Here is a 24,337-nt window from a genome sequence, read left to right on the forward strand (position 1 = left end):
GACAGTCCTGTCCCAAAGAGCTCGCAGTCTAGACAGACAGACAAAGGATAAGAAAGGAAGTATTATAATCCCCATTTTACAGATGGGAGACTGAGGCACAGAAAAACAAAGTGACTTGCTCATTACTACAGAGAGAGAGGCTGGTACGGCTCGCAACAGAGCCCAGATGCCCCAAGTCCCATGCTAGTACTTCAGCCACAAGACTATCCTTCCTCTCAAGAAGATTGCTCTCCTGCGTTGCATGGCTTTTCCAAAACAGAGATAAAAGGAACCTTTAAAAATCAAATGGCGTTTTCCAATTCATGTTTCAATTTATCAAACACTGGCCCCATTCAGCATAGAGTCTTTGCAACCCCCACCTCGTGAAGTTATGCACTTCTGAGCAGTGTTAGGAGAACAGAAAACAAGTACCTGAGCATGATCCCAGCTTCTCTCCTCTTTATCAGCTGTTATCACACTTTCCTTCTCTCTCTCTCCGGTTTTTTCCTCCTTCCTTTTGGCATCTGCCCCACCCAGGGCTCCTGGCTGAGAATGCAGGGAGCATGGTACAGCCGGTTCTAGGAATGTTTGACTTCCTCTGTGAAGACACCAAGCAGGAATTTTGGAATAGAATCAATAGCCTTCAGCCTTCCGCCTTCCAAACTACTGAAAGGACATGACATGGCAATGAAGCAATTCCGCGGCCCAGCAGCAGCTCACAGAGATGAGCACTATGTCCATGCTCCTGGTGCGGAGACAATTAAAGTAATCACTCACGGCAGTTAATTGTGCATCCACATGCAGGCAGATACCTATTGGCATAGAAATCACTCCCGAATATCAGCTGTGGTGATGAGCGGGATGCTGCCCACCCGAGCTGTCACGGGACCATCCCATAGCACTGTAAGTAGATACTGTTCAAAGGCCGTATTTTCAGGAGCACCAGCACAGGGCTGGGATTAGAGCAGGGGTGGGCAAACTATGGCCCGTGGGACTGTCCTGCCCGGCCCCTGAGCTCCTGGCCCAGGAGGCTCGCCCCTGGCCCCTCCCCAGCTGTTCCCTCTCCCCCGCAGCCTCACCTCACTCGCCCCGCCGCCGGCACAATGCTCTGGGCAGCAGGGCTGTGAGCTCCTGGGGCAGCGCAGCTGCAGAGCCCAGCCTGACCCAGTGCTCTGTGCTGTGTGGTGGTGGCGGCGACGTGGCCCGGCTCCAGCCACCGGTGCTCCAGGCAGCGCAGTAAGGGGGCAGGAGAGTTCTGGGGGGTGGTCAGGAGGGGCAATGGGGTTGAATGGTGGCAGGGTGCCGGGGGGAAGGAGGGGGGATTGGATGGGGCGGCAGGGGGCAGTCAGGGGCAGGGGTTCTGGGGGCAGTCAAGGGACAGGGAGAAGGGGTGGTTGGATGGGGCGGGGGTCCTGGGGGGGGGGGCGTCAGGAATGAGAAGAGGGGTTGGATGGGGCGGCGGGAGACCCGGAGCGGGGGTGTGTGGATGGGGCAGGGGTCCCAAAGGGGCTGTCAGGGAACAGGGGGGTTGGATGGGGCAGGAGTCCCGGGTGGGCAGATAGGAGGTGGGGGCTGGGCCACAACCCCCTCCCCTAACCGACCCTCCATACAATTTACGAAACCCGAAGCGGCCCTCAGGCCAAAAAGTTTGCCCGCCCCTGGGTTAGAGTCCTGGGTCAATGTGCATATTGCAGCAGGGTAAGAGGGGCTCCTGCATGCTGAAGGCAGGGGGCATCTGGAGACCCCATGTTATCCCTAGTCTGCATCCTCCGCCATCTGCAAATGGCCTGGGACAATCCAGGTGCCCATGGAACCTCCTCCCCCAACTGCCGCGCAGGTAAAACAAACCAACCAGCTCCTCTCCCCAGTGCTCAATCCCCCCTTTATCTAAACTGATGGTCAGAGTCATCTGCAAATCATTTGTTAGTAGGCAAATCCACTCTCATGATTCGCATACAATGTTAGCAACCCAGCTTCCCCATCCCCCCACCAAAGGGCCAGACCCCAGCGAAGATCACCTGGCAGCCTCAGAGCCCTTCCCAGATGACTCAGGCCTCATCTCCTCAGGGAGGCACCCTGCTGCCCTGCCTGGGAGCTGAGGGCCAAGGCTGGCACCTTCAAAGGGCTTGTCCAGGAGGCAGCCCGGCCGCATGGCCGCGTGGAGGAAGGTACAGCCACGGGCAGCCGGTAGAGGAGGCAGCAGCCTGTCAAAGGGGTTCTCAAGAAGCAGCTTGTTGGGGCCCGTGCGCAGGCCAGCAAACTCACCAGCCAGGAAGGCCGAATGAAGCTCCCCGGGACACCTCAGTCCAAGGCGTGTTCCCCAGGGTTGGCTTTATTTTCAAACAAGAGCAAATGTACCCAGACCACTGTGCCACCCACCTAGAGCTTTCCCAGCTTCCACCAGCATGGATGGGAGGGACACACCCTTCCCAAACAGTGCTTCGCCCACACAGCACTCCCTGTCCCCGAGGCAAGAAGCCAGACATCTGCCTCCCTGTAGGCCATGTGCTCGCTCCCAGGCATGTGCCCTGCGACTCCAGTCCCCAGTTTTAGGGCCCAAGCCCAGATCTTCCTAGATATATTGGTATAGATATTCCTAGGTATAAATCAGTGGGAGTTAGGGCCTAATTACCTGTGAGGATCTAGGCCCAAGTGCCTAAAAGACACAGGCCCTTAAGACTTAGTGCCTCTCTCTGGATGTAGTGTGGGTGGAAGGAGACTGGAGAAATCCCCACAGACTGCAGGGGAGAAACACACCGAACTTTGCTCCATCCCAGCTCTCCCTTTTATCTTGCACTGATTATCATTTATTAAAAAGCACCTTCCGCCTTAGCCACCGGAGGAGCCACCACCTGAGTAACCGCAAACCTGTCCAACCGGCTCCTGGGGCCGGGGCTGAGTGCTGCCTTACCTGGCTTCCCCTGCTTCTTGCTGAGCCCTCCGTGCCTGGATTTCCTCGCAGATCACATCATAAGGCTTATCCGACGCGTGCTCGCCCATGACCCAGACCCAGACTTCGCTGTCCGTGCCGAGCTTCCACTTCACCGACTTCCCGAGCGCTGCAAGACAAACACTCGGGGCATTGGCCACTAAAGCTCCGGTGGCGCTCGTGACCCTGTGACCGAACACACCCCTGTATTCACACCCTACACACCCCGGTCATAATCTTAGTTTTCAAATGACACCTCTCCAGGGGTATTTTGTACAAATAGCTCCCTGATCAACAACGGGGTGAAATGTGTGTAGCAACATTTCCTGGAGAGTTAGGGACAGACGCTGAAATCGGGACTGATGTATGTTTACCAGACCAGTCTGGGGAGGGGGTAAACTAGTTTCTCAAAGACAAAGGACAAGCTGGGGTCTCTAGCCAGGTGTCATCAACGTTAACTGGCAATCACCTGTCAAGTGGCAGCGAAGGGGGGGCAGGAACAGATCGATTTGCATTTGAACAAACAACAGGGAACCGCTTTCACCACAAGACCCATATCTTCACCCTCACAGGGGGAAGGAATTTTATCTCGACGTGACCCTCATGACTGGACTATAAAAGAGAAGGCCAACCCCCCCCCCCCCCCCAGGGTATTCTCTCTCTCTCACTCCCTCTTTCACCTAAGAAGACAAAAGGTACCTGGGAATTTAGTCAGCCCCGTTGCTGGGAAATGTGAGAAGGGTTTCTGAAACCTTGAACCAAGTCTAGCTGGTTTAGTTACTAGAAAGTGTTTGATCTTTATTTCCTCTAGGAACCATTTATGACTGTAATGCCTTATACTCACTTCAGATCTATCGCCTTGTAATTAAATCAACTTGTTTTATTCGTTAAGCAAAACGAATCCAGTGTTGTGTGTAAACTGAGCTGTTTGGGTGACTCCAGTTAAAGTACCAAACTGTTGTACATTGATCCCTTACAGGGGCAACGGACTGCCCAGGAGAGGGCTGGACAGAGGACAATGCACATTTGGGGGGAAATTGGGGACTGGGAATGCGTTGGGGTCACCCTGCAGGCGGTAAGCAGGACTGTGGCTGTTGTGTGGCTGCCAGGTTGTGGCTATATGCAGACACTCAGGGTGTGACCTGCATGCTGGCAGGCTGGGTGTGTGGGGCCCAGGTTGGGAGCAATGGCAACAAAGCATTTGCGGAGCATTGCAGAGCAAGGGGTGACAACTCCTCATTAGTCTGGACTGCCCCCCAGAACGCGATACCCCCAACCCTTGGTTACCTGAGGGCTAACTGCTTGGCAGGGGGGCAGGGCGGTTGTTCAGGGGAGGAAGCTGCTAGCAATTTGACATGATTTGCCAAGCTCTATTCAAAACGCCACTCTCAGTTTGAGCAGCAGCAGCCCGGGTCAGATTCGGAGCCCCTCCCCCACGAGTAGGGCCTTACACCACAAGCAGCTAGACTGTAGTCAATGGGGCTATTTGTGGAGTAGGGCATGATCCCAGATGCAGGGCGCAGGAGCAGACCAGAGAGGAGACAGTGTGGCCTAGTGGATAGAGCACAGGACTGGAACTCAGGGGACCTGGACTGTATTTCCAGCTTTGCCACTGGTCTGCTGGATGACCTTGGGTGAGTCACTTCATCGCCCAGTGCCTCTGTTTCCCCATCTGTAACATGGGAATAGCGACACTGATCTCCCTTGTAAAGCACTTTGAGATCTACAGATAGAAAATGCTAGATAAGAGCTTGGGTTGATGCTTATTATTTCCCCCTGGTCATGGACTCCTCCCCTCCAAATTGTCTTCATCAAATTCTCCCCCACCCCATTCACGTCCCCTTGCCCAGCAGCCTACCCACTCTAAGGCGCTCCCTGTGGTTCCTCAAAGCCCATTTCTCCTACTTGCTAGCTCCAGGAGAGCACCTGACTGGGGAGTCCCACCTGGGGAAACAGAGCTGCTCTCTCAGCTGCTAAGACCAGTCTCAGCTGCTCCCTGCCCCCGTGACCCTGAGGCCTCCGGGGAGCGGGAAGGCAGTGGCAGGGAGAGGTATTTCTAAAGGAGGGCTGCTGCAAATGCAAATCTCAAGGCAACCTGAGCTATGGAGCCTCTTGAACTCTGGGTGTCCTCCTCTCCTGTGACAGACATTCTGCCTCCCCTTACTGAGCTAGATAGTGCAGCCAGCACCCAGCCCATGCTGGCCTGATTAAAAAAATCCTTCAGCCATCTGGCTTCCTGAAGAAGAGGGTCAAAAGTAACACAGTCCATTAGCCCGAAGCCCGCTACTGCTTCAGCCCAGAGCGTGGTGCCTACAGAGCACGGCACCTAGTTAATTATTTCTCTTAGGGTAGCACAACAGGCTCTGTTGTGCCGGGCCCCTGCTCCAAAGCGCTCGTCTAAGCAGACAAGGGAAGCATTGTGGGCCCCATGTTACAGGCAGAGACATTAAGGGATTTGCCCAAGCGAAGATTAGGACCTGGGCCCGGCTGTTAGGGGTCACAGGGCAGCGCTTGAACCCCTAGCCTTGGCTGTGTTCATTTGCCACCTCCTCGTAGAAAGATTTTTTCCTGCACCCCCCCTGGAGCTGTAACTTGAGCTGTAACCACTTTTCACCCAACAGCAGGTTGCTTGTAACCGGGCACAGCTGTATTTACCAGGCAGCAAGCCCAGCGCTGGGGAGCCAGTTACCTTTCCGCTGGGTCACTTTCTTCGCCGAGTTCTTGTCTGTGGCAGCTTCTCTCTCCTTCCACCGTCTGACCTGCTCCTGCCTCATCTTGAGGAAGAGGATCTGTTTCTGCTCCTCGCTGAGCTCTGCCAGCAGCTCAGGAGCGATGTACATTTCTGCCAGGATCTGCTGCAGCATGGCCGCGGCTCTGGCACATCAGCACTCCTGGCAACACGCTTCGAAGACAGGATTCTCCTTCCCAGGCCAGGCACAGCCGCACCAACACCAACAAAATCTCTCCACACCCAAAGCAGGCAGCAGGAACTCAGACTCACCATGGCAATTATAATCCCATCTCTCCACCTATTTTCGCTCAGACTTCCTGCACAGACTGAAAAAAGTAAATAAGCAGCTTGGAACCTCTGATTATGATTCACGGAAATCACAGGAGATCTGAACTTGCCGGCAGAGCTTAAAGAAAAGATGTGTCCTTGATCATCCAGGGATGAACTGCCAAGATTTATAGTGAGAAAATTCTTTTACTGCCCCAGTAAATTTCACTGATACCGTGTGGAAGAGAGTTCCCTGTATCACAAAAATCAGAGGTGTGGCTTACTTTGAGCTAGGCAAACATGCCATTACCTGGTGAGAGAGCAATGACCCAATGAATCTACAGCTCCCTCCCCCTCCCCCTCCACAGAGAAACTCCTTTGGGAATTGACTGGCACACTCCAATTTGCCCAATGCAGAATGGGGTGAGAGGGGGGTTTTGGGAGCCCACTCTGCCCACAAAATCTCTCAAGTTACGACAACTTTTTTCAGCTAGATGGGCACCAGCAGCACAGCTGGTCCTTCTGCCCCAGCTCTCACCAGGCCTGAGCAGCCCAGGGTGACCCCCAGGCAGACAAGGCTGGAGCCAGACGGAAGCGGGGAGCGACGTGGGGAAGACAGGGGAACAGTTAACAAGGTCAGTGGGCACAAGCGAGAACCTCTTTCTCCAGAGAATTGTGAATGCTACGTTTGATCTTTGAACGCTTTAAGGGCTCTCTCCTCCACACTCACGCTCTCCCTGCCCCACGCTGCAGCCCCCTCCAGAACTCGCTTCCTACCCCCTGCCTCGGTGGTTCAAATGAAAAGCAGCATCGGAGCCTTTCAGAGCAGCTGGCAGGCTGCTTTCTGCTTCTTGCCCCACATGCACCAAGGCGTTGTCTCCTGAAAGGTTACCTTGGGTTTGCAACCCAGGCAAGCGCTCAGCACAAACCCATCCACCCCCTCTCAGGCCAGACACCCACTGCATGTGGTCTGCTTCAAAGTACTGCTGGGAGTCAGTCCCCACTTGGGAGTTAGATGCGTTTGCTGAACGGTCCCTTTCTTTCTAATCACACCTGCCAGACGTGAGAAGAAAACAAGTTCCTTACCTTTCACAGCCACCTCTGGAGCTACCTGGGAGAGGCTTGCTGGCCTCCTAAGCAGGAGATATATCCCATAGTCACAGCACTCCCAGATGTTTTGCCTTTATTGCTGAGAGAAGGGACTTGGCCAATTAGGCACCAGACGACATCTCAAGGGCTGAACAGCACCCTGGGTGTTCCAACCAGGCTCAAATCTCCTGGAAGCCCTGCAGGTGGAAGTAAAACAATATCTCAGCTTCAATGTTTTTATTTTCAAAACAAGGCACTGGTCAGCCCTCATCTGGAGGGGTGTGTCCAATTATGCTCACCCATGTCTGAGCCAGGTGGATTCACGCCAAAACAGGTACCGAGCAAGTCGACGAGGCTGCGCAGCGGAACGGAGAGTCCGAGGAGAGGAAAACAGCTTGGCTAGTTCAGCCAAGCAAAACGCAGGCTGAGGGGAGCTGGTAGAAATACAGCAGAGAGGGAGAAGAGCTATTGAATGTAAAGGACAATGTTGGCACAAGGACCCCTGGGGATAAACTGGCCATGAATCAATGTAGGCTGGGCAATGAACAGAAGGCTTCTGTCCATCAGAGGAGCGAGGGCCTGGAACAGCCTCTCCATAGGAGCAGTGGGCCAAATAACCCCACTAGCTTTAGGATGGAGCTTGATACATACATGACGGGGTGCCAGGGGACTGGACTCGCTGACCCAGGAGTTTCATGCCACTCCTATGCCCTTGTGATGGGGTGCCTATCCCCCCACACAGGTGGTGAACCCGCCCAGTGGCACCTGGAGGGTTGTCCATGTCTAATTAATGATGAAACCTAGCGCGGGTGGCTGGGTGTGCTACAAGCAGAGGAAGTTTATAGCAGAAGGGCGGCAGGGAGAAACCCAGCAATCACTCTGCGGATAGCAGGGAGTGAGGAGACCCGTAGGAATGGGGAGACCACTGCAGGGTGAGGAGAAAGCCCAGGGAAAGTCTCAGTAGGAAGGAGTCCAGGGAAGTACCAGCAAAGAGTCCACTGGTGGAGTGACCCATGACTGCCTGCCCTAGGGTTCCTGGACTGGATCCCAGCATAGGAGGAGGGCCTGGGTTCTCCTACCAGCCACGGGCAGGGTGCTGTGAAGGCCCTCAAAAGGGGCACTGGACTGCAGGGCCCAGAATGAAGGGCAGCAGCGCAGGCAGAGGGATCAGACATTTGTTTTCACTGGATTTTCTGTTACCTCAGAAGGACTGGGATTAACTGCGACCGGGCCAGAAGGCTAAGTCACGAGAAGAGGCACCTTACGTGCCCCTCCTCTGCTGGGACGTTCTGCCCCAAACTTGGTCGATTGGGCCTCCTCTAGGGCAGAGTGCTTCCGTAGGGTTGGTGTCCACCACCCCGGTGTCCCTATCCAAGTGCGACCTCAGATCAGACATGGGGACCTGCTGAATTTAAGCTGATTAGTCAGTGGAGAAAACGAAACTAACCAGGAGTCCCTCAGTAACAGGAAAGAGGGCAGGTTGTGTCTTCACTGAAGTGCTACAGTGGTGCAGCAGCTGCGTATTAAGTGTAGCCAAGCATGGGCACAAGACCAATAGTTAAAAAGTACCATAAGGGGACACTGAAAAGAACTTTGAAGAGAAAGTTCAAGAGGGCTTGAAACTGTTAAGAAGCAAACAGGTGAGGTCTGTGCAGTCCACCCAGCGGATTCCAGCCAGCAGGTTTGGTTGGCTGGCCGGCCCCAGTCGACGAATCCCCTTTCCAATCCTAGCCCTAGGCCAGAGAGCCCTATTGACCTAAATAATCATCTAAGGAAAAGGAGCCCTTCCTTTTGTAATCCTAGCCCTAGTATGGACAAACCTTCTAACACAACCCCTAATCCTGTGATAGGAAACCATATTCTTTATAACCCTAAACCCAGGATGGGGAGCCCTACTGACTCCAACCCTAACTGTAGGCCAAGAAGCCCTGCTGATCCCAATTCTAGGCCTAAGTTGAGGAGCCCAACACTTTGCAACCCTACGCTGGATCTCTACTGAACTAAACACTAGACTGGGGGTGCCCCCACTTTATAACTCTAGCCCTAGCCCGGGTGCCCCACCCTTTGCAAATCTAACCCCAAAACAGGGATCCCTCCTGACCTAATCCTGAGCCTAGGGACCCCTCTGACACCGGCAGACAAGGTGCCAAGCTCATGCCAAGGCCCCCAGGCCTCACTGAACACTGACAATGCATAGCTGGAAACCAGTCTGGCTCGCCTGTCTGTTCGTATACTTAAAATAGGTACCTCAGTTATAGAGCTGTGTTTAGCATTTGGACCTTATGAAATGCTTGTGAGCTGTTGCATGCATTATCTCACTTATAACCTCTGTATCTCATGTTATAAGGTAATGTTTAAGTGTTTGCTCTGTAACTATAAAAGTATTTGCTATGAGAGTGGGGCAGGCAGGAGGGGGGAAACCCAGGTCAGGAAAGCAGCATTACCAAATGTGAAATATTAGTTTACCACAAGAGGTGTCATCTCCTGCCCAACAAAAGAAGGCCTATAGACACCAGACAAACCATTGTGGAACATCAGTGGACCAAAGACTTTGTTGATTGTTTTCCCCACACCCACGAACAGGGGGAATGCACAAACATTCATCCCATCACACCCTGAACTCTGGGGAATAAAGATTCCTGTCAAGAAGAAATTGTCATCACTCTGCTGCTTCTGTTTCTAACTCTATCCCGGGGCTGGGAAGCTCTACCCTTTATAAGCCTAGCTCTAGGTTGGAGAGCCAACCTAACCCTAACCGTAGACCAGGGACCCCTCTTTGTCAGGCACTGCCTCCCAGTAGTCAGGCCTAGTGGTTGGAATGCAGTTGAAGCCACACTTAGGGTCAGACTGGGCCACGGGTGGCCCTGCAGGCCAGAGTCAGAGTCAGAACCGAGATCAGAGTCCATAGATAAAGTCCAGCTGCAAGTCAGGGGTCGAAGCCAGGTGGTCCAAAGTCAGTACTGTAGCTAAAGCCCAGGTACACGCTAAAGAGCAAAGCCGGATGATCAGAGTCCAAGGGTGAGGGAGAGGAGGAAACGCTGGAGCAAAGTCAGGGTAGGGCAAGAACAAGACTGGACCAGGGCTCAGGCTCCGCTGATGCAGAGACAGGCTGGGAGTGTGGAGAGTCCAATACACGGTGTGGCTGCAGGAGGGTTCCTGGTAGGCTAGTGCTGTTCACAGACATATCTCCAGCTTCGGCGGAGCTGGAGAAATAGCTGGGCCTGGGGGTCACCTGACCCAGGCTCTACGGAGATAGGTTGCTACCGCATGCCTGAGGGCAAGTTACTGCCGGATCTGTGGGCAGGGTACATGGGCGCAGCTGGGTTGTTGCTGCATGTCTGAGATGGCTCACTGAAGCACAGGGGATGAGCAGGTGTAGCCCCCCCCCATTACTAAAGGCCCCTCAGCTTAAGGGGAGAAGCCACTGGAGCTAGGCATCAACTAACCAGGGGGGACAACAAATGAAAAAATGTGATGGGAGTGAAGGTTACAGGGATAAAATCAGGATACAAAAGGGAACGTCGAGTAGAGAACGCTGGACGGGAGCCTCTGCTCCTTAAAAGCATCTAGGGAGCCCTACCCTTTGCAACCCTACCTCGAGCCCAGTGAACCCTACTGATCCCAACCCTCGCCCTAAGCAGCCTAACCATAACTCTAAACCGGGGATCCCTACTGAACCAAACCATAACTCCAGCCTGGTGGGGGCCCTCTACTTTGTAACCTTAACCCTAGGCCAGAGAGCCCTACCCTCTGCAAATGTAACCATAGACCGGTGATCTCTACTGACCCAACCCTAACTTTTGGCCAGGGATCCCTACTGAATGCAACCTTAATCTGATGCCGGGGGCCCTACTCTTTGTACCCACAGCCCTATGACAGAGAGCCCTACCTTTTGTAATCCAGAGTTTAGGGTGCCCTACTGAACCCAACACTAATCCTAGGCTGGGGAGCCATACACTTTCTAACTCTACCCCTAGGCAGGGGAACTCTACTGAAACCAACCCTAACCCTAGAATGAGGCATCCTACTGCCCCTCACAGTAACCCTAGGCTGCAGACTCTTTCCATTTGTAACCTTAACCTGGGTAAGCCCTGTGACCCCACCCCTAACCATACACAGGGGAGCCATGCTTACCCCAACCCCAGGCCAAGAAGCCATATCCTTTGTAATCCTAATGCAAAGCCAGTCAGCTCTACTGACCCCAACCTAACCCTAAATCAGGGAGTCCTATTTTTTATAGCCCTCACCATACCTAGGGGACCGCACAAACCTGACCCCTAATTCGGGGGCAGGGAGTCCTACCATTGTACCTAACCTTAGGCTGGCAAGCCCTACTGACCCCAACCCTAACCAAAGAAAGGGAGCCCTCCCCTTTGTAAAGCTAACCCTAGAATAGGAACACCTTCTGGCCCAATCCCTAATCCTACAACAGGAAAACCATATTCTTTGTAACCTAAACCTAGGACGGGGAGCCCTACTGACTTGACTACCTAACTCTAGGGCTAGTGAGTATTATCCTTTGTAACCATAACCCTAGACTGGGAATCCCTATTGACCACAACCCTACCCATAGGATGGGGAACCCGACTGATACCAACTCTACCTTAGGATGGGAAGCCCTACCCTTTGCAACCCTAACCCTCAGCCAGGGATCCCTAACCTTTGTGACTAATCATAGCCTGGGGAGCCTACTGACCCCAATCCTAGGCCAGGGAAACCTACTGACCCCACCCCTAACTCCAGGCTGAGGAGCCATACCCTTTGTAATCTGAACTCTTGCAAAGGGATTAATATACACAACAGTTTGCTACCGTAAATGGAATTACCCACAGTTCAGTTTAAAGACAAAACTGGACTGATTTTAATTGAAGAATTCAATAAATGTATTTAAACTACAAAGTAGGGCTGTCAATTAATCCCACTTAACTCACATGATTAACTCAAAAAAATTAATCGCACAGGTAAACAATAGAATACCGATTGAAATTTATTAAATATTTTTGGATGTTTTTCTACATTTTCAAATATATTGATTTCTATTACAACACAAAATGCAAAGTGTATAGTGTTCATAGTAAATATTTGCACTGTAAAAATGATAAACAAAAGAAAGTCTTTTTCAATTCACCTCATACAAATACTGTAGTGCAATCTATTTATTGTGAAAGTGTAACTTACAAATGTAGATTTTTTTTGTTATGTAACTGCACTCAAAAACAAAATGTAAAACTTTAGAGCCTACAAGTCCACTCCGTCGTACTTCTTGCTCAAACAAACAAGTTTGGTTACAATTTTCAGAAGATAATGCTGCCCGCTTCTTGTTTACAATGTCACCTGAAAGTGAGAACAGGTGTTCGCATGGCACTGTTGTAGCTGGAATTGCAAGGTATTTATGTGCCAGATGCGCTAAAGATTCATATGTCCCTTCATGCTTTGGCCACCATTCCAGAGGACATGCTTCCATACTGATGATGCTCGTTAAAAAAATAATGCATTAATTAAATTTGTGACTGAACTCCTTGGGGGTTAATTGTATGTCTCCTGTTCTATTTTATCTGCATTCTGCCATATGTTTCATGTTATAGCAGTCTCGGATGATGACTCAGCACACATTGGTTTTAAGAACACTTTCACAGCAGATTTGACAAAACGTAAAGAAGGTACCAATGTGAGATTTCTAAAAATAGCTACAGCATTCGACCCAAAGTTTAAGAATCTGAAGTGCCTTCCAAAATCTGAGAGGGATGAGTGATGGAGCATGCTTTTAGAGTCTTAAAAGAGTAACATTCAGATGCGGAAACTACAGAACCCAAACCACCAAAAAAGAAATTCAACCTTCTGCTGGTGGCATCTGACTCAGATGATGAAAATGAATATGCGTTGGTCGGCTCTGCTTTCGATCGTTATCAAGTAGAACCCATTATCAGCATAGATGCATGTCCTCTGGAAGGGTGGTTGAAGCATCAAGGGACATAGGAATCTTTAGCACATCTGGCATGTAAATATCTTGTGACACCTGCTACAACAGTGCCATACGAAGGCCTGTTCTCACTTTCAGGTGACATTGTAAACAGGAAGCAGGCAACATTTTCTCCTGCAAATTGTAACCAAACTTGTTTGTCTGAGCGATTGGCTGAACAAGAAGTAGGACTGAGTGGACTTGTAGGCTCTAAAGTTTTACATTGTCTTATTTTTGAACGCAAGTTTTTTTGTACATATGTAAGTTCAACTTCCATGATAAAGAGAGTGCACTACGATATTAGGTGAATTGAAAACTACTATTTATTTTGGGGTTTTTTTACATTGCAAATATTTGTAATAAAAATAAAGAGAGCACTGTACACTTTGTATTGTGTTGTAATTGAAATCAATATATTTGAAAATGTAGAAAACATCAAAAAATATTTAAATCAATGGTATGCTATTATTAACAGCGCAATTAATTGTTTTAATCGCTTGACAGTCCTACTACAAAGAGATTGATTTTAAGTGAGTACAAGTATATGGCATTAAAATCAGAAATGGTTACAAAAGAAATAAATATAAACACTTCCTAAGACTAAAACTCAACAAGATAGACTTGGTTCAAGATAAAATTCTTACCACATGGTCCCAGCAACAAAGGTGACCAGATTTCAGGTCAAGATCCCAACCTCAAATGGGATAGTTTCTTTTGTCTTCTCACATGAAAGAGCAAGAGATGAATAGGACGAGAGAACTTGGTGTGTCCCCCCCCTCACTTTTTATAGTTCAGTACCCCTTTGAAATCCATTTTCCTGAGGGTTACCCCTAGATAAACTTCATTTCCGCTATGAGGTTGGAGTCAAGGAGTCTGGTGCTGAAAGAGCTGCTGGTGGCTGTTTGCTAAAATGCAGACATTTTTGTTCCTGCTCCCACCCCCCTTCCTTGCCAAAGAATGGCCACTTGATAGGTGATGGCCCATCAGCTTTGATGACACCTGGCCAGAGCTGTCAGCTTGTCCTTTGTCTTTGAGAAACAAGTTTACCCACACCCAGACTTATCTGGTAAACACACTTCAGTCATGATTTCAGCTTATGTTTAAACTTTACATATAATGTTGCTACACACATTTCTCTGTGATATTATTGACCAGTGAGTTATTAGTTTTCAAATGATACTTCACAAGGCATATTTTGTATAACAGTGTGTAGGGTGCGAATACAGGGGTGCATTCTGTCACACTCATCGCCACTGTAATCCCCATGAGGGGTTGGAAGACAAGACTCCCCCCTTGCAGAATATTAGCACCCAGGCTCCAGCCCGAGCATCAACACCACAATAATTAAACAGCCCTTTAGCCCATGCCCTGAAAGCCAGAGTCAGGCTTTTTACATTGCAGTATAGACATACTCTGAAATTCCTCCTGCAGATCGTAACCCAGGAGTAGCTTTTCTGTGTGCACAGAGCCATGCTGGATAAGAGAGGAGGAAGATGATTCTACATGTTCACATGAAAAAAACAAATGGTTTAAGTAATAAAAACTGGAGACATCTCTTTTGCCCCAGCTAGCTTAGCCAGTCAGAACATGGGCTTAGTTTAGCTAATGAGGCCTGAGATAATAAAGCAAGAACCAAAGATTTTAAACCATTTTATTTATTTTTCACTCTAAACCAAGGAAGCTTCAAGAAACCAAGCTGTTTGGATGAGATGAACAGATGCTGCCGCTGGTTTTTTGGACATCTCTAAGATTTTTTCTACATATATTCATAGATTACAAAAACAGAAGAATCTGATTATCTGGAGTGTCATAGAAAAGGAAGAGTTTGTAAAAGTGGCACCAAGAAGAAAAATCATGATTCTGCAAGTCTATTTAGTTTTTTGGCTGCCATATTAAAGATCTGTTTGCAAGCACCAGAAATTCACCACCTTTCAACGGAGCGTGACCAGCTCTTCTGCTGAAGTCGGGTGAATGGCAACCGTCTCATCAAAGCTGGCCTTTGTTGCTCCCATTTTGACTGCTACAGCGAAACCTTGCAGCATTTCGTCGCATCCTAGGCCCTGCATGTGTAGTCCCACCACCTTCAAATAATAAGAAACTTAATTTATTAAAGATGAGCATGTAATGACAGTCATCACTGCACCCCAGCTAGAGAATCTTCATCACCCTGATCATTCATTGGCATAGAGGGAAAGCTACTGCTGACCCAGTTGACAGCCTTTCAAATAACAAATCTACATATGATTAGATGTTCAAAAACGTTAGTGAAGAGTTAAGGTTGCCCAGTGCTGTTTCCAGCCTGTGAAAAGCAGCTTGCTTCAGAACGTGGAAAGTGGCTAATGTAAACCTCTGAAAACCAGGAAATACAAAAAGTTAAGGTCCCTGCCATCCCCTCAACACAACCATAACTCTGTGCCCCCACTGCTGGCAAAACCACTGGGAACAGGTCAGCATGGATATGGCAAAGGTTACACTACCAGGAAAGTAGAGGATTCTCCATCTCTTGAAATGGTCAAATCAAGACTGGATGCCTGTCTCAAAGATATTTTAGTCAAACCCATATTAGGCCCAATACAGATGTAACTGGATGAAATTCTATAGACTGTGTTATACATGAGGTCAGACTAGACGGGCATAATGGACCCCTCCAACCTTAAATTCTATAAGTAGAAATGAGGAAGGACTAAAACTGTGCCATTGTTTGTGTGGTGTTCTATAGATCTGAATTCTAGCAAATCTGCATACCCTTCCAAGGTACGTTCACTGTGTTAGTTGTAACTGTACTGAATGGTGGAGGGATTAAGCTGGAGCTGCTTGGCAAAGCTGACTGATATGATTAGAAGCGTGTGTACCTTGAAGGATCAAAGATAATTTTGCCACTCAATTTTGTAGGTTATGTCAGCAGAAATACACTAGAGAAAGTTACTTACCTTTGTAACTGAAGGTTCTTCTAGATCAGAGGTGGGCAAACTACAGCCCGCAGGCCACATCCGGCTCGTGGGACCGTCCTGCTCGGCCCCTGAGCTCCCAGCCAGAGAGGCTAGCCCCCGGCCCCTCCCCTGCTGCCCCCCCCCCCGAAGCCACGCCACGACATGGGCAGCACTGTGGCCCGCCACTTCTGCAGGGCAGTGCGGTGGTGTGGCTGGCTCCACCTGGGCGGCGTGGCTGCGAGCTCCTGCTGCTCTGAGCGGCACGGTAAGGGGCTGGGGAGCGGGGGGGTTGGATAGGGGGTGATGTCCTGGGAGGGCAGTTAGGGGCGGGGGTGTCCCGGGAGGGGGTGGTCAGGGGACAAGGAGCGGGGGAGGGGGAGGGTTGGATGGGTCGGGAGTTTTGAGGGGGGGCAGTCGGGGACGGGAAGTGGGAGGAGGTGGATGGGGGCAGGGGGCAGGCTGTTTGGGGAGGCACAGCCTTCCCTACCCGGCCCTCCATACAGTTTTGCAACCCCGATGTGGCCCTTGGGCCAAAAAGTTTGCCATCCCCTGTTCTAGATGTATAGTCCCTACCTGTATTCCATTGTGAGTGCACATTAACTCCATGTGTCTGGATTGAGAGAATTCTTGAAAGCACCATCCACTGGTCTGTGCATGTGCCTCCAACCAAGGAGATAAAGGGCAGAGCAGATCATTGCTTTTCCTGCCGCAAACAGGAAAATGACCGAAGCAGAGGGGAAGGAGGGTGGATAGTGGAATACCAATAGGGGCCACACATCTTGAAGGACCTCCAATTACAAAGGTAAGTAACTGTTTCGTCTTCTTTGAGCGCTGGTACCTATGTAAATTCCACTGTGGGTCACTGACAAGCAGTACTCAAGTAGGAGGAGGTTAAGGGGATGCAGGCAGCGGAGCCATTTGAAGGACCACCGTCCCAAAGGATGTGTCAGCACAGGAGTCCTGAACTGAAGCATGATGTCTTGAAAATGCATGGACAGAACGCCACGTAACTGTTCTGCAAATGTCCAGTAGAGGTACTACTTGGAGTGATGGCACTGATGTTGGTTGTGCACTTGTAGAATAAGCGTGAGAGGAAGTCATATTAGATAACTTGTAGCAGTGTAAGATCCAGGCCAATATCCATTTAAAGATGCTCTGAGAGGATATAGTTTGACCTCAAACTCTTCTCACTCAGCAATAAGCAATCTGGGAGATTTTCTGGTTGGTTTTGTTTTTGTAGATAAAAGGCTAGGGCTGGATGCACATCAAGAAAATGAAGTCTCCTCTTTTCTTCAGATGTGTGTGGTTTTGGGGAAAAAAACACAGATAAATGAATTAACTGGTCCAAGTGAAATGTTGAAATTATGTTGGAGGTGAATTTAGGGTGTAAATGCAATGAAACCTGACTATGGAATATGGTGTAAGGTGGATATACCACAGCTCTCTGAGCTCACACACCATTCTGGCTGAGGTGATGGCCACCAGGAATGCAACCTTCCAGGACAGGAGAGACACGAAACATGTAGATAGTGGTTTGAAGGGAGGCTTAGTGAGCACCAAAGAACAAGGTTTAAGTCCTGTTAGGTCGTAGGTTTCCTTACTGGTGGAAAGGTTCTGATTAGGCCCTTCCAGAATCTGGTAGTCAGTGGGTGAACAAAGACTGAGTAACCATTTGAAGCTGAGTGGTACACACTGTTTGCTGCCAGGTGGACCCATCCAGACCTGATGGAAAAATCTGTGGGTTTTGAATGAAAGATGATAGTCCAGAATAATAGGAATACCTTAACCTTAATGGCTGCAGGTAAGTTTTTGTTGAGCCCAGAGAGAGAAACGCTTCCATTTGGTTGTGTAGCATTTTCTAGCAGAATCTTTTCTATCATTAGTAAAAACGCTTTGCACAGCTTCAGAACAAGAACTGTTCATTTATGTCAAGATATGTATCCCATAATACCCTGCAAAGCTGACGTAATCTTTGGTACTAGAAAATCCAAAACCTCTCAAATCCAAAACATTTTAATTCTATGTCTTGGTACAGGGTGGCAGGTGCCTTCATGGGCAACTAGTTTGGAATGTAGTATCCAAATTAGAGAGAAGGAAAGGTACCCTGGTACTGGAAAAACAAGGTAAAAAGCTGATTGGATGACTTGTGCACTTTCAATTTTGTTATAAATATAGGTAGAGGGTTGGGTGTTTGAGGGGGGGGGGGTATTTCAAAACACACTTTCTGTGTAAGGGGCACTGCACGTTGCAAGAAAACAGTTTCCCAGAAGGAGTGGTATGTATATCGCCTTTTCATATTGTACTATTTTGTCTTTAGACAATAAATTGGTTAAGCTTGGTTATTTGGTCTCAAGCATTTTTAATACAGAATTGCAAGTGTAATCAAAATCAACTGGCAGAGTAGTTGGGGTGCTCTGGCAGATCTGTGGGGTGCAAGGAGTTGGAGTGCACTGCCTTGACAGAGCTGTGGGGTGCCATGCCTCCCTCACCTGAGTGCCAATCCACTCTTGCCTCTCCATCCCACACCATTTATCCCTTTTCCCATAATCTCCCCTCCCCTCACTGCAGCCTCACGTCCCTCTCTCCTCATTTCTCCACTCCTCCACCCCTAATATCCCTCCGGACACATTCACATGTCTAACCCGCCCCCGGCCCCCACCAAAGACTGATTAGATCCCCTTCCTGCCCCCAAATAAAATTGCCACCCAGGCCTCAAATTGTAGTAACCTTCAGCCACTTAATCCAAAAGTCCCTTTGTTTTAGGTGAGGGGTGGTGATGACTTGGTCCTTAGTTATGTTAACTGAAGGGTGAGTTCACAGCCATCAAGAGGGTCTGTGAACCATCCAGTCATTAGTATCTTTCAGTTTAACACTACAAGACAGAAGGAGGAAATCAATTTTGGGGGCTAGCCAGTAACTCAAGAAAACCAGTGGCCAAATAATCCCAAATGTGGATCAACACCACTATATCCCCGCCCCATGAGGCACATAACATTTCAAAGCAATCAGTTCACCATTCGGATTTTACAGCACTTAGAAAAGTCGACCTTTAAAGCATATAGAATGGAGGGAATGGAAACCCTCTAGCCGTTTTTCTGTATTGGTGCATGTCTAGTGTAAAAATGTCCATTTTCTTAAATATCATTCCCAATTTTGGTCCCTCCAAAACGTAGTGAGTGCCATGCACTACCTTGGGTAAAACTTGAGAGAAACTATTTTGACCCATAGCCCACCAAAAGTTTGATATCCAATCTGCAAAACTTATCTGCAGATAGCCACGTCTGCAGATATCCTCGGATTTGCAGGGCTCTACACTGGGGGCCGGACTGAGGCGTGCACACGCACACACGTGCACACACACACACACACACACACACCCCGGTCGGGAAGAGACGTGCCTGCAGCCGTGGGGAGCCATCGCGGACCCTCCACCTGCTGTAGGCATGGGGCCTGAGCAGCCCCCCTGCCCAGTATCGCAGTCCCCCGCCCAGGGCAGGTGGAGAGACCCAGGCTCCCCACAGCTGCCAGTGCGGCTCTCCCTGTCCCGGCTCCATCCGGGGAGGGGGGCGGCTCGGAGCCACAGCCCGGCCACGATAAGAGCCAGGCAGGCAGCTGTGCAGAGCCGCAACGGACCCTCCACCTGCCTTAGTCACGCCGCGGTTCCTCACAGCTGTCCGCCCGCTCTTACCATCAGAGCCCTGCGTGGATACAAAATTTGTATCCCAATCCACCCTGGCATCCGCAGAAATGGTCCATGGATCTCCATGAATTTGCAGGGCTCTACTGATCTCTAACTTTGAGCAAAAAAATTCCACTTGACAACTTTTAAGTGGCTATTTTTGGGGAGGGGTGTTTATTCCTCTGGAACCCCTTGCTCATATGATTCCGAATTTGGGTCACTAAGCCTACCCTGCACTGTTCCGAGGCACTCCAAATTTCAAATCCACCCAGGCACATCGACTTTAGGGGACTTAGAAAGCTCACTCTTTAAACAGATGTCACAACGTGACCTTAAACGGTGGTGCGCCCATGCCACTATAATATTCGTATCATACATGGAACTTGCAACAACCTCTATAATGAGGCTGCTTAAAACTTTCCATTACAGAAGATTCTTTTGACCTCTTGTTAAAGTTGTACATAATCAAATTTGTTTTTACCTTTCTCCTTAAAAAAAACTAGGAAATGACCTACAAAAAACCTGTTAGAGGAATATTATTTAGGTTGCGAAGTCAAGCACTTGAAAGTTAGCAAATGCCAAATCCCCTTTGACACATGCATTACAATAGTCTTTAATTTCATTATCACAAGCTATTTTTTCCACATTACACATGCTTCATTCAGTTCCAAGGTTGGGCCGAATTAAGGTCATGGAGTCACAGGGTCTGGTCTATGCCCTAGCCTGTAAGTACTCTCCTAGGAGCGATCCTTTAAAGTGTGCTGGGTTTCAAGGACACACACAATTCCACCGGGGCAGGACCATGGCCACCAAGACTGGGCCTTCAGTATCAGCTAACCTTCTCTCTCTTTCTCTCTGTGGCTCCCTGCAGTGAATCCAAGCAAGCTAGATTGCTGCAGGCTTGTACTGTAGCCCTTCAGGGCAGAATGCTGTCAGTATTCACAGCAATACAGGCAGCCTTTTCCAAAACAACCACCATTTATTAGTCACCTGGCATACAGAACCTGAATGTCCTCAGGTTAGCAAAGTGAGACAGAAGTTAAGCCATAATCCACCCAGGTTGAATCAGTGCCCATTCTCAGCCAGCCATGCTGTGATGGACTCCATCTCTTGCTCCCTTTCTTCCCTTGTCTCCCTGGTTTGGACTCGAGTTCCTCCCCCGCCCCCCCCAAAAAACCCCAACCACAACAAAAATACACCCCTGCTGGCAGTCATATGACACTTTGTTCTCCAGTTCAGTTCTCAAGTCCTACCTGGTGTTTCCTGCTGTTAGCTGAGTGCTCAGTCACTGGCTATTGATTTGGGTTGGTTTGAGCCAGTTCTTTAATGAGTGTATTCATTCCCTCCAGACAGCAAGGTGACACACACACACTTCCTACCCTGATCCAGGAGCAGTTGTTAACCCTTCTACACCCACTGGATAGCAATGCAACATTCAGATGGAAACAGGCATGCCAGGATTCATACAAATATTACAGAAAATTTTCCACTTTTCACAGTTTGACTTTGCAATTTGAATAATGTTTTTAACGTATGTTTGTATGTAATATTTAATGTAAAGTATTCTTTTTAGAAAGGCAATTTATGTCTATGAACAAAAACACTGTAATGGAAGAGCTGGAATTAAATATGCTACGTTAGTTATTTTACCTTTAGCTAAACAGACTTGGATAACAGCAGAATACAGGCTGCTGCATTATCTGGAACATTTTAGCTATCCGTTCTTGTTTCGTTTTGCTCACCTTCTCTTCTTTGCCGGCACAAACCAGTTTCATGACACACTTAGTTTTCCTTTGAGTTACAGCGTGATACATGGGGGTGAAAGAGGTGGTGTAGATCTTCACATTCTCTTTTCCATACGTAGAAATGGCTTCCTCTGAAACACACAAAAGAGATATTTGACTCCACAAAACAAAAAACTGTTACAAAAAACTGGGCTGCAGGGACTAAGGGCTAGTCTACACTACTGCGCTACCTCAACACAGTGGCCAATAGTAGCTGTGGAGTCGGCACTGGGGGCGGGGGCAGCGCACGGAGACCCTCTGCCCCCATCAGCGGCCGCAGGGACATGCCGGCGGCTTCCAGTAGCAGCGCAGAGCCAGGGCAGGCAGTGAGCCTGCCTTAGCCCCGCTGCACCACCAGACTTTCAGTGCCTAAAATCTCCCAGTTTGGCTTCAGTAGCCTCCGGGAGATCAAGCACGATTCTGGGAGACTCCTGGTGAAACCAGAAGGGTTGGCAACCCTACCACCTTCAAAATGGCTGTCATAACCTTTCGCTATAAATGGGACTGAAGTACCAGATGGCTTCAGTTGGTGGCCATTTTGAGAAGGAAGTCTCTCTCTGTTCTCAATGGGACTGAGTGTGTCTGCCTGCTCATAGCTTAGACTCCAGGCCCACCCTCTCTCCTGAAGGCAGCTGTGGCATCAGTCTCACTGAGAACAATGGGAGATGGTGGCCTACTTGAAAACGGTTAGTTCTTCATGACAGTTAAGCTTTCAATTATGAAAAACAGCAAAAACTGACCTTTAATCCTAAATATATTCAAAAACTACCCACTGCGTCAGATCTACTCAGATAAACCAGAATTGAGGGAGAAGCAGGGAGATTCCAGAGGCAGGGGAATGTGTGAGTGGTGAAAGGTTGCGGGTTGCGTGTGTGAAGGGTTATGCATGTAGGTGCAGGGGAAATCTGGGGAGCTGTCCAGAAGAACACAGGAGGTCGGGGGAACTGCAATATACAAGCCACCTCCTTTGCACAGCTCTGGCAAAACAAAGGAGCTGTAAACCCAGTTTATCTGGCCTGTAAATCTGGCTGATTTGTGCTGTTCTTGAGTAGGATAAAGGGTACCGGTGAACCTAGCTATTTAAGGTAAAAAAATTTAAAAGTGATTTAAGACTGATACTTCATCCTTTCATATCATTAGAAATATCCCAGAGTAACATTCCTGTGAACTGTTGACATATGACATTTTTCATTTAAGAGTCCAAACAGGGAAATTCCCAGACAAAAAACTACAATGAGATGCAGTTACGGCAGAGAGTACATCTGGGTAATTTGGGGTAAACTACTTTACCAGAGATATTCACCCTAAGCGCCCCTGTATTCACACCTTACACACTACTGCAAAATGTTGCTGTACAACATATACCTTGTAAGGTATCATCTGAAAACTAATAGCACTCTGGTCATTAATATCATTGTAAAATGCATGTGTTAACTTTATATCTGAAGCTATGAATTCCCCCTGTGTAATGTTACTAGAACAGGTTTAAGAAGACAGCCTGGCCTAGGCAAAGGTGATAAACAGATCTGCCCTAGACAAAGGAATGTGGTTTACCTCAGTTTACATACTAGGCCTTGGCTACACTTGAGAGTTACAGCGCAATAAAGCCGCCCCCAGCGCTGTAACTCACTCCCCGTACACACTGGCAAGGCACGTACAGCGCTGTATCTCCGTGGCTACAGCGCTGCAGGTACTCCACCTCACCAAGAGGATTAACAGCTGATGCCGAGTGGCTGAGACGCTGGTGCTCCAGCATAAACGGGGAGTAACCTTATTATGCAGTGATTGACCTCAAGAAACTCCCCATAATCCTTTTAAGTGAAGCTTCCTCTCTTGTTCCTCTCTTTGTTTTGTTGTGAACTCCGGATGCTCCGGGAGCTGCTTATCAAAAAAACAAACACAGCTACTGTTTGCTGTGAATGAGTAGAAGCAGGCGGGGGGGCTCCCTTGGGAACGCCCACAGCTAATGTTTGCTTGAAGAGAGAGGCGGGGCGGGGGGGGGGTCCGTTTCGGTGAGCAGCTGCTTATCTGGTCTGTGAGAAAAAAACAAACAGCTGCTGTTTGCTTTCAATGAGTGAGAGAGGGGTGGAGAAGGGAGTGGGGTCAGAACTTGCAAGGCAGGGTGCTGACAGTGTCCGCACTCCAAAAAACCCACTCTCTCTCCCCCACGCTCCCTGTCACACTCCACCCCACCCCCCATTTGAAAAGCACATTGCAGCCACTTGAACGCTGGGATAGCTGTAGGGTTACCATACGTCCGGATTTTCCCGGACATGTCCGGCTTTTTGGGCCTCAAATCCCCGTCCGGGGGGAAATCCCAAAAAGCCGAACATGTCCGGGAAAATCGGGACATGCGGGGTCGGGGGTGCTGGGCCGGGGGCCAGTCCGGCAGTGCTGGGCCGGGGGCGCTGGGCCGGGTGGGGGGTACTCGGCCAGGGGCTGGCACCCCAGGGCCCGAGCCGAGCCAGGCTGGAGACGCCGGGAGGGCCAGACTGGGCCGCGTCTCCTCCCCCCACCCCACCCCCGCTTACCTGCTGCCTGCTTCAGGCTTCCCGCAAATCAAATGTTCGCAGGAAGCAGGGGAGGGTGCAGAGTTGGGGCGGGGACTGTGGGGAAGGGGTGGAGTTGGGGCGGGGGCGTGAGCGGGGCTGGGGGCGGGGCCCCATGGAGTGTCCTCTTTTTGGAAACTCAAAATATGGTAACCCTAGATAGCTCCCCATAATGCACCGCTCCCAATGCCGCTGCAAATACTGCAAATGTGGCCACGCCCGTGCGCTGGCAGCTGTCGGTGTGGACAGACTGCAGCACTTTCCCTACTCAGCTGTACGAAGGCGGGTTTACCTCACCGCGCTGTACAGCTGCAAGTGTAGCCATACCCTTAGCTGTAAACAAAGCTATCAAGCAGACCAACAGGGGTTATCTTCAGCCTGAACTCAAGCGACAGAGAATTATCAGAGCTCCATGAACAGTCCCCAGGAGGCCTTCCTAAC

At 49.5% G+C, this 24,337-nt stretch overlaps 2 protein-coding genes and 1 long non-coding RNA gene across 6 annotated transcripts in view; 1 reads left to right on the top strand and 2 right to left on the bottom strand.

The window, feature by feature from the left end:
* Positions 1-7,131, bottom strand: part of SH2D4A (SH2 domain containing 4A) — a 22,268-nt gene extending 15,137 nt beyond the window's left edge. Inside the window, exons 1-4 of one of the 2 annotated variants that reach the window (XM_065595910.1) lie at positions 6,993-7,131; positions 5,598-5,965; positions 2,891-3,038; positions 412-577 (exon numbers count right to left, since the gene is read on the bottom strand). In XM_065595910.1, coding sequence (XP_065451982.1) covers positions 412-577; positions 2,891-3,038; positions 5,598-5,772 — 489 coding nt within the window. In that variant the 5' untranslated portion in view covers positions 5,773-5,965; positions 6,993-7,131. Of the gene's footprint in view, positions 1-411; positions 578-2,890; positions 3,039-5,597; positions 6,171-6,992 lie in introns of those variants that run through there. The other variant, XM_065595909.1, reaches the window with a different exon arrangement.
* On the top strand, positions 6,402-14,809 carry LOC135983524 (uncharacterized). The gene is made up of 2 exons (XR_010601200.1): positions 6,402-6,541; positions 14,632-14,809. It is a non-coding gene; the product is annotated as an uncharacterized LOC135983524 (long non-coding RNA).
* The window catches only part of GSR (glutathione-disulfide reductase), a 48,783-nt gene continuing 31,500 nt past the window's right edge, over positions 7,055-24,337 (bottom strand). The window contains exons 12-13 of one of the 3 annotated variants that reach the window (XM_065595908.1): positions 21,306-21,439; positions 7,055-7,192 (exon numbers count right to left, since the gene is read on the bottom strand). In XM_065595908.1, coding sequence (XP_065451980.1) covers positions 7,175-7,192; positions 21,306-21,439 — 152 coding nt within the window. In that variant the 3' untranslated portion in view covers positions 7,055-7,174. Of the gene's footprint in view, positions 7,193-14,589; positions 15,036-17,037; positions 17,175-21,305; positions 21,440-24,337 lie in introns of those variants that run through there. The other 2 variants (XM_008173573.4, XM_042856303.2) reach the window with 2 other exon arrangements.

The sequence above is a fragment of the Chrysemys picta genome, chromosome 5, assembly GCF_011386835.1.
Source record: "Chrysemys picta bellii isolate R12L10 chromosome 5, ASM1138683v2, whole genome shotgun sequence".
Classification (NCBI taxonomy): Eukaryota; Metazoa; Chordata; order Testudines; family Emydidae; genus Chrysemys; species Chrysemys picta.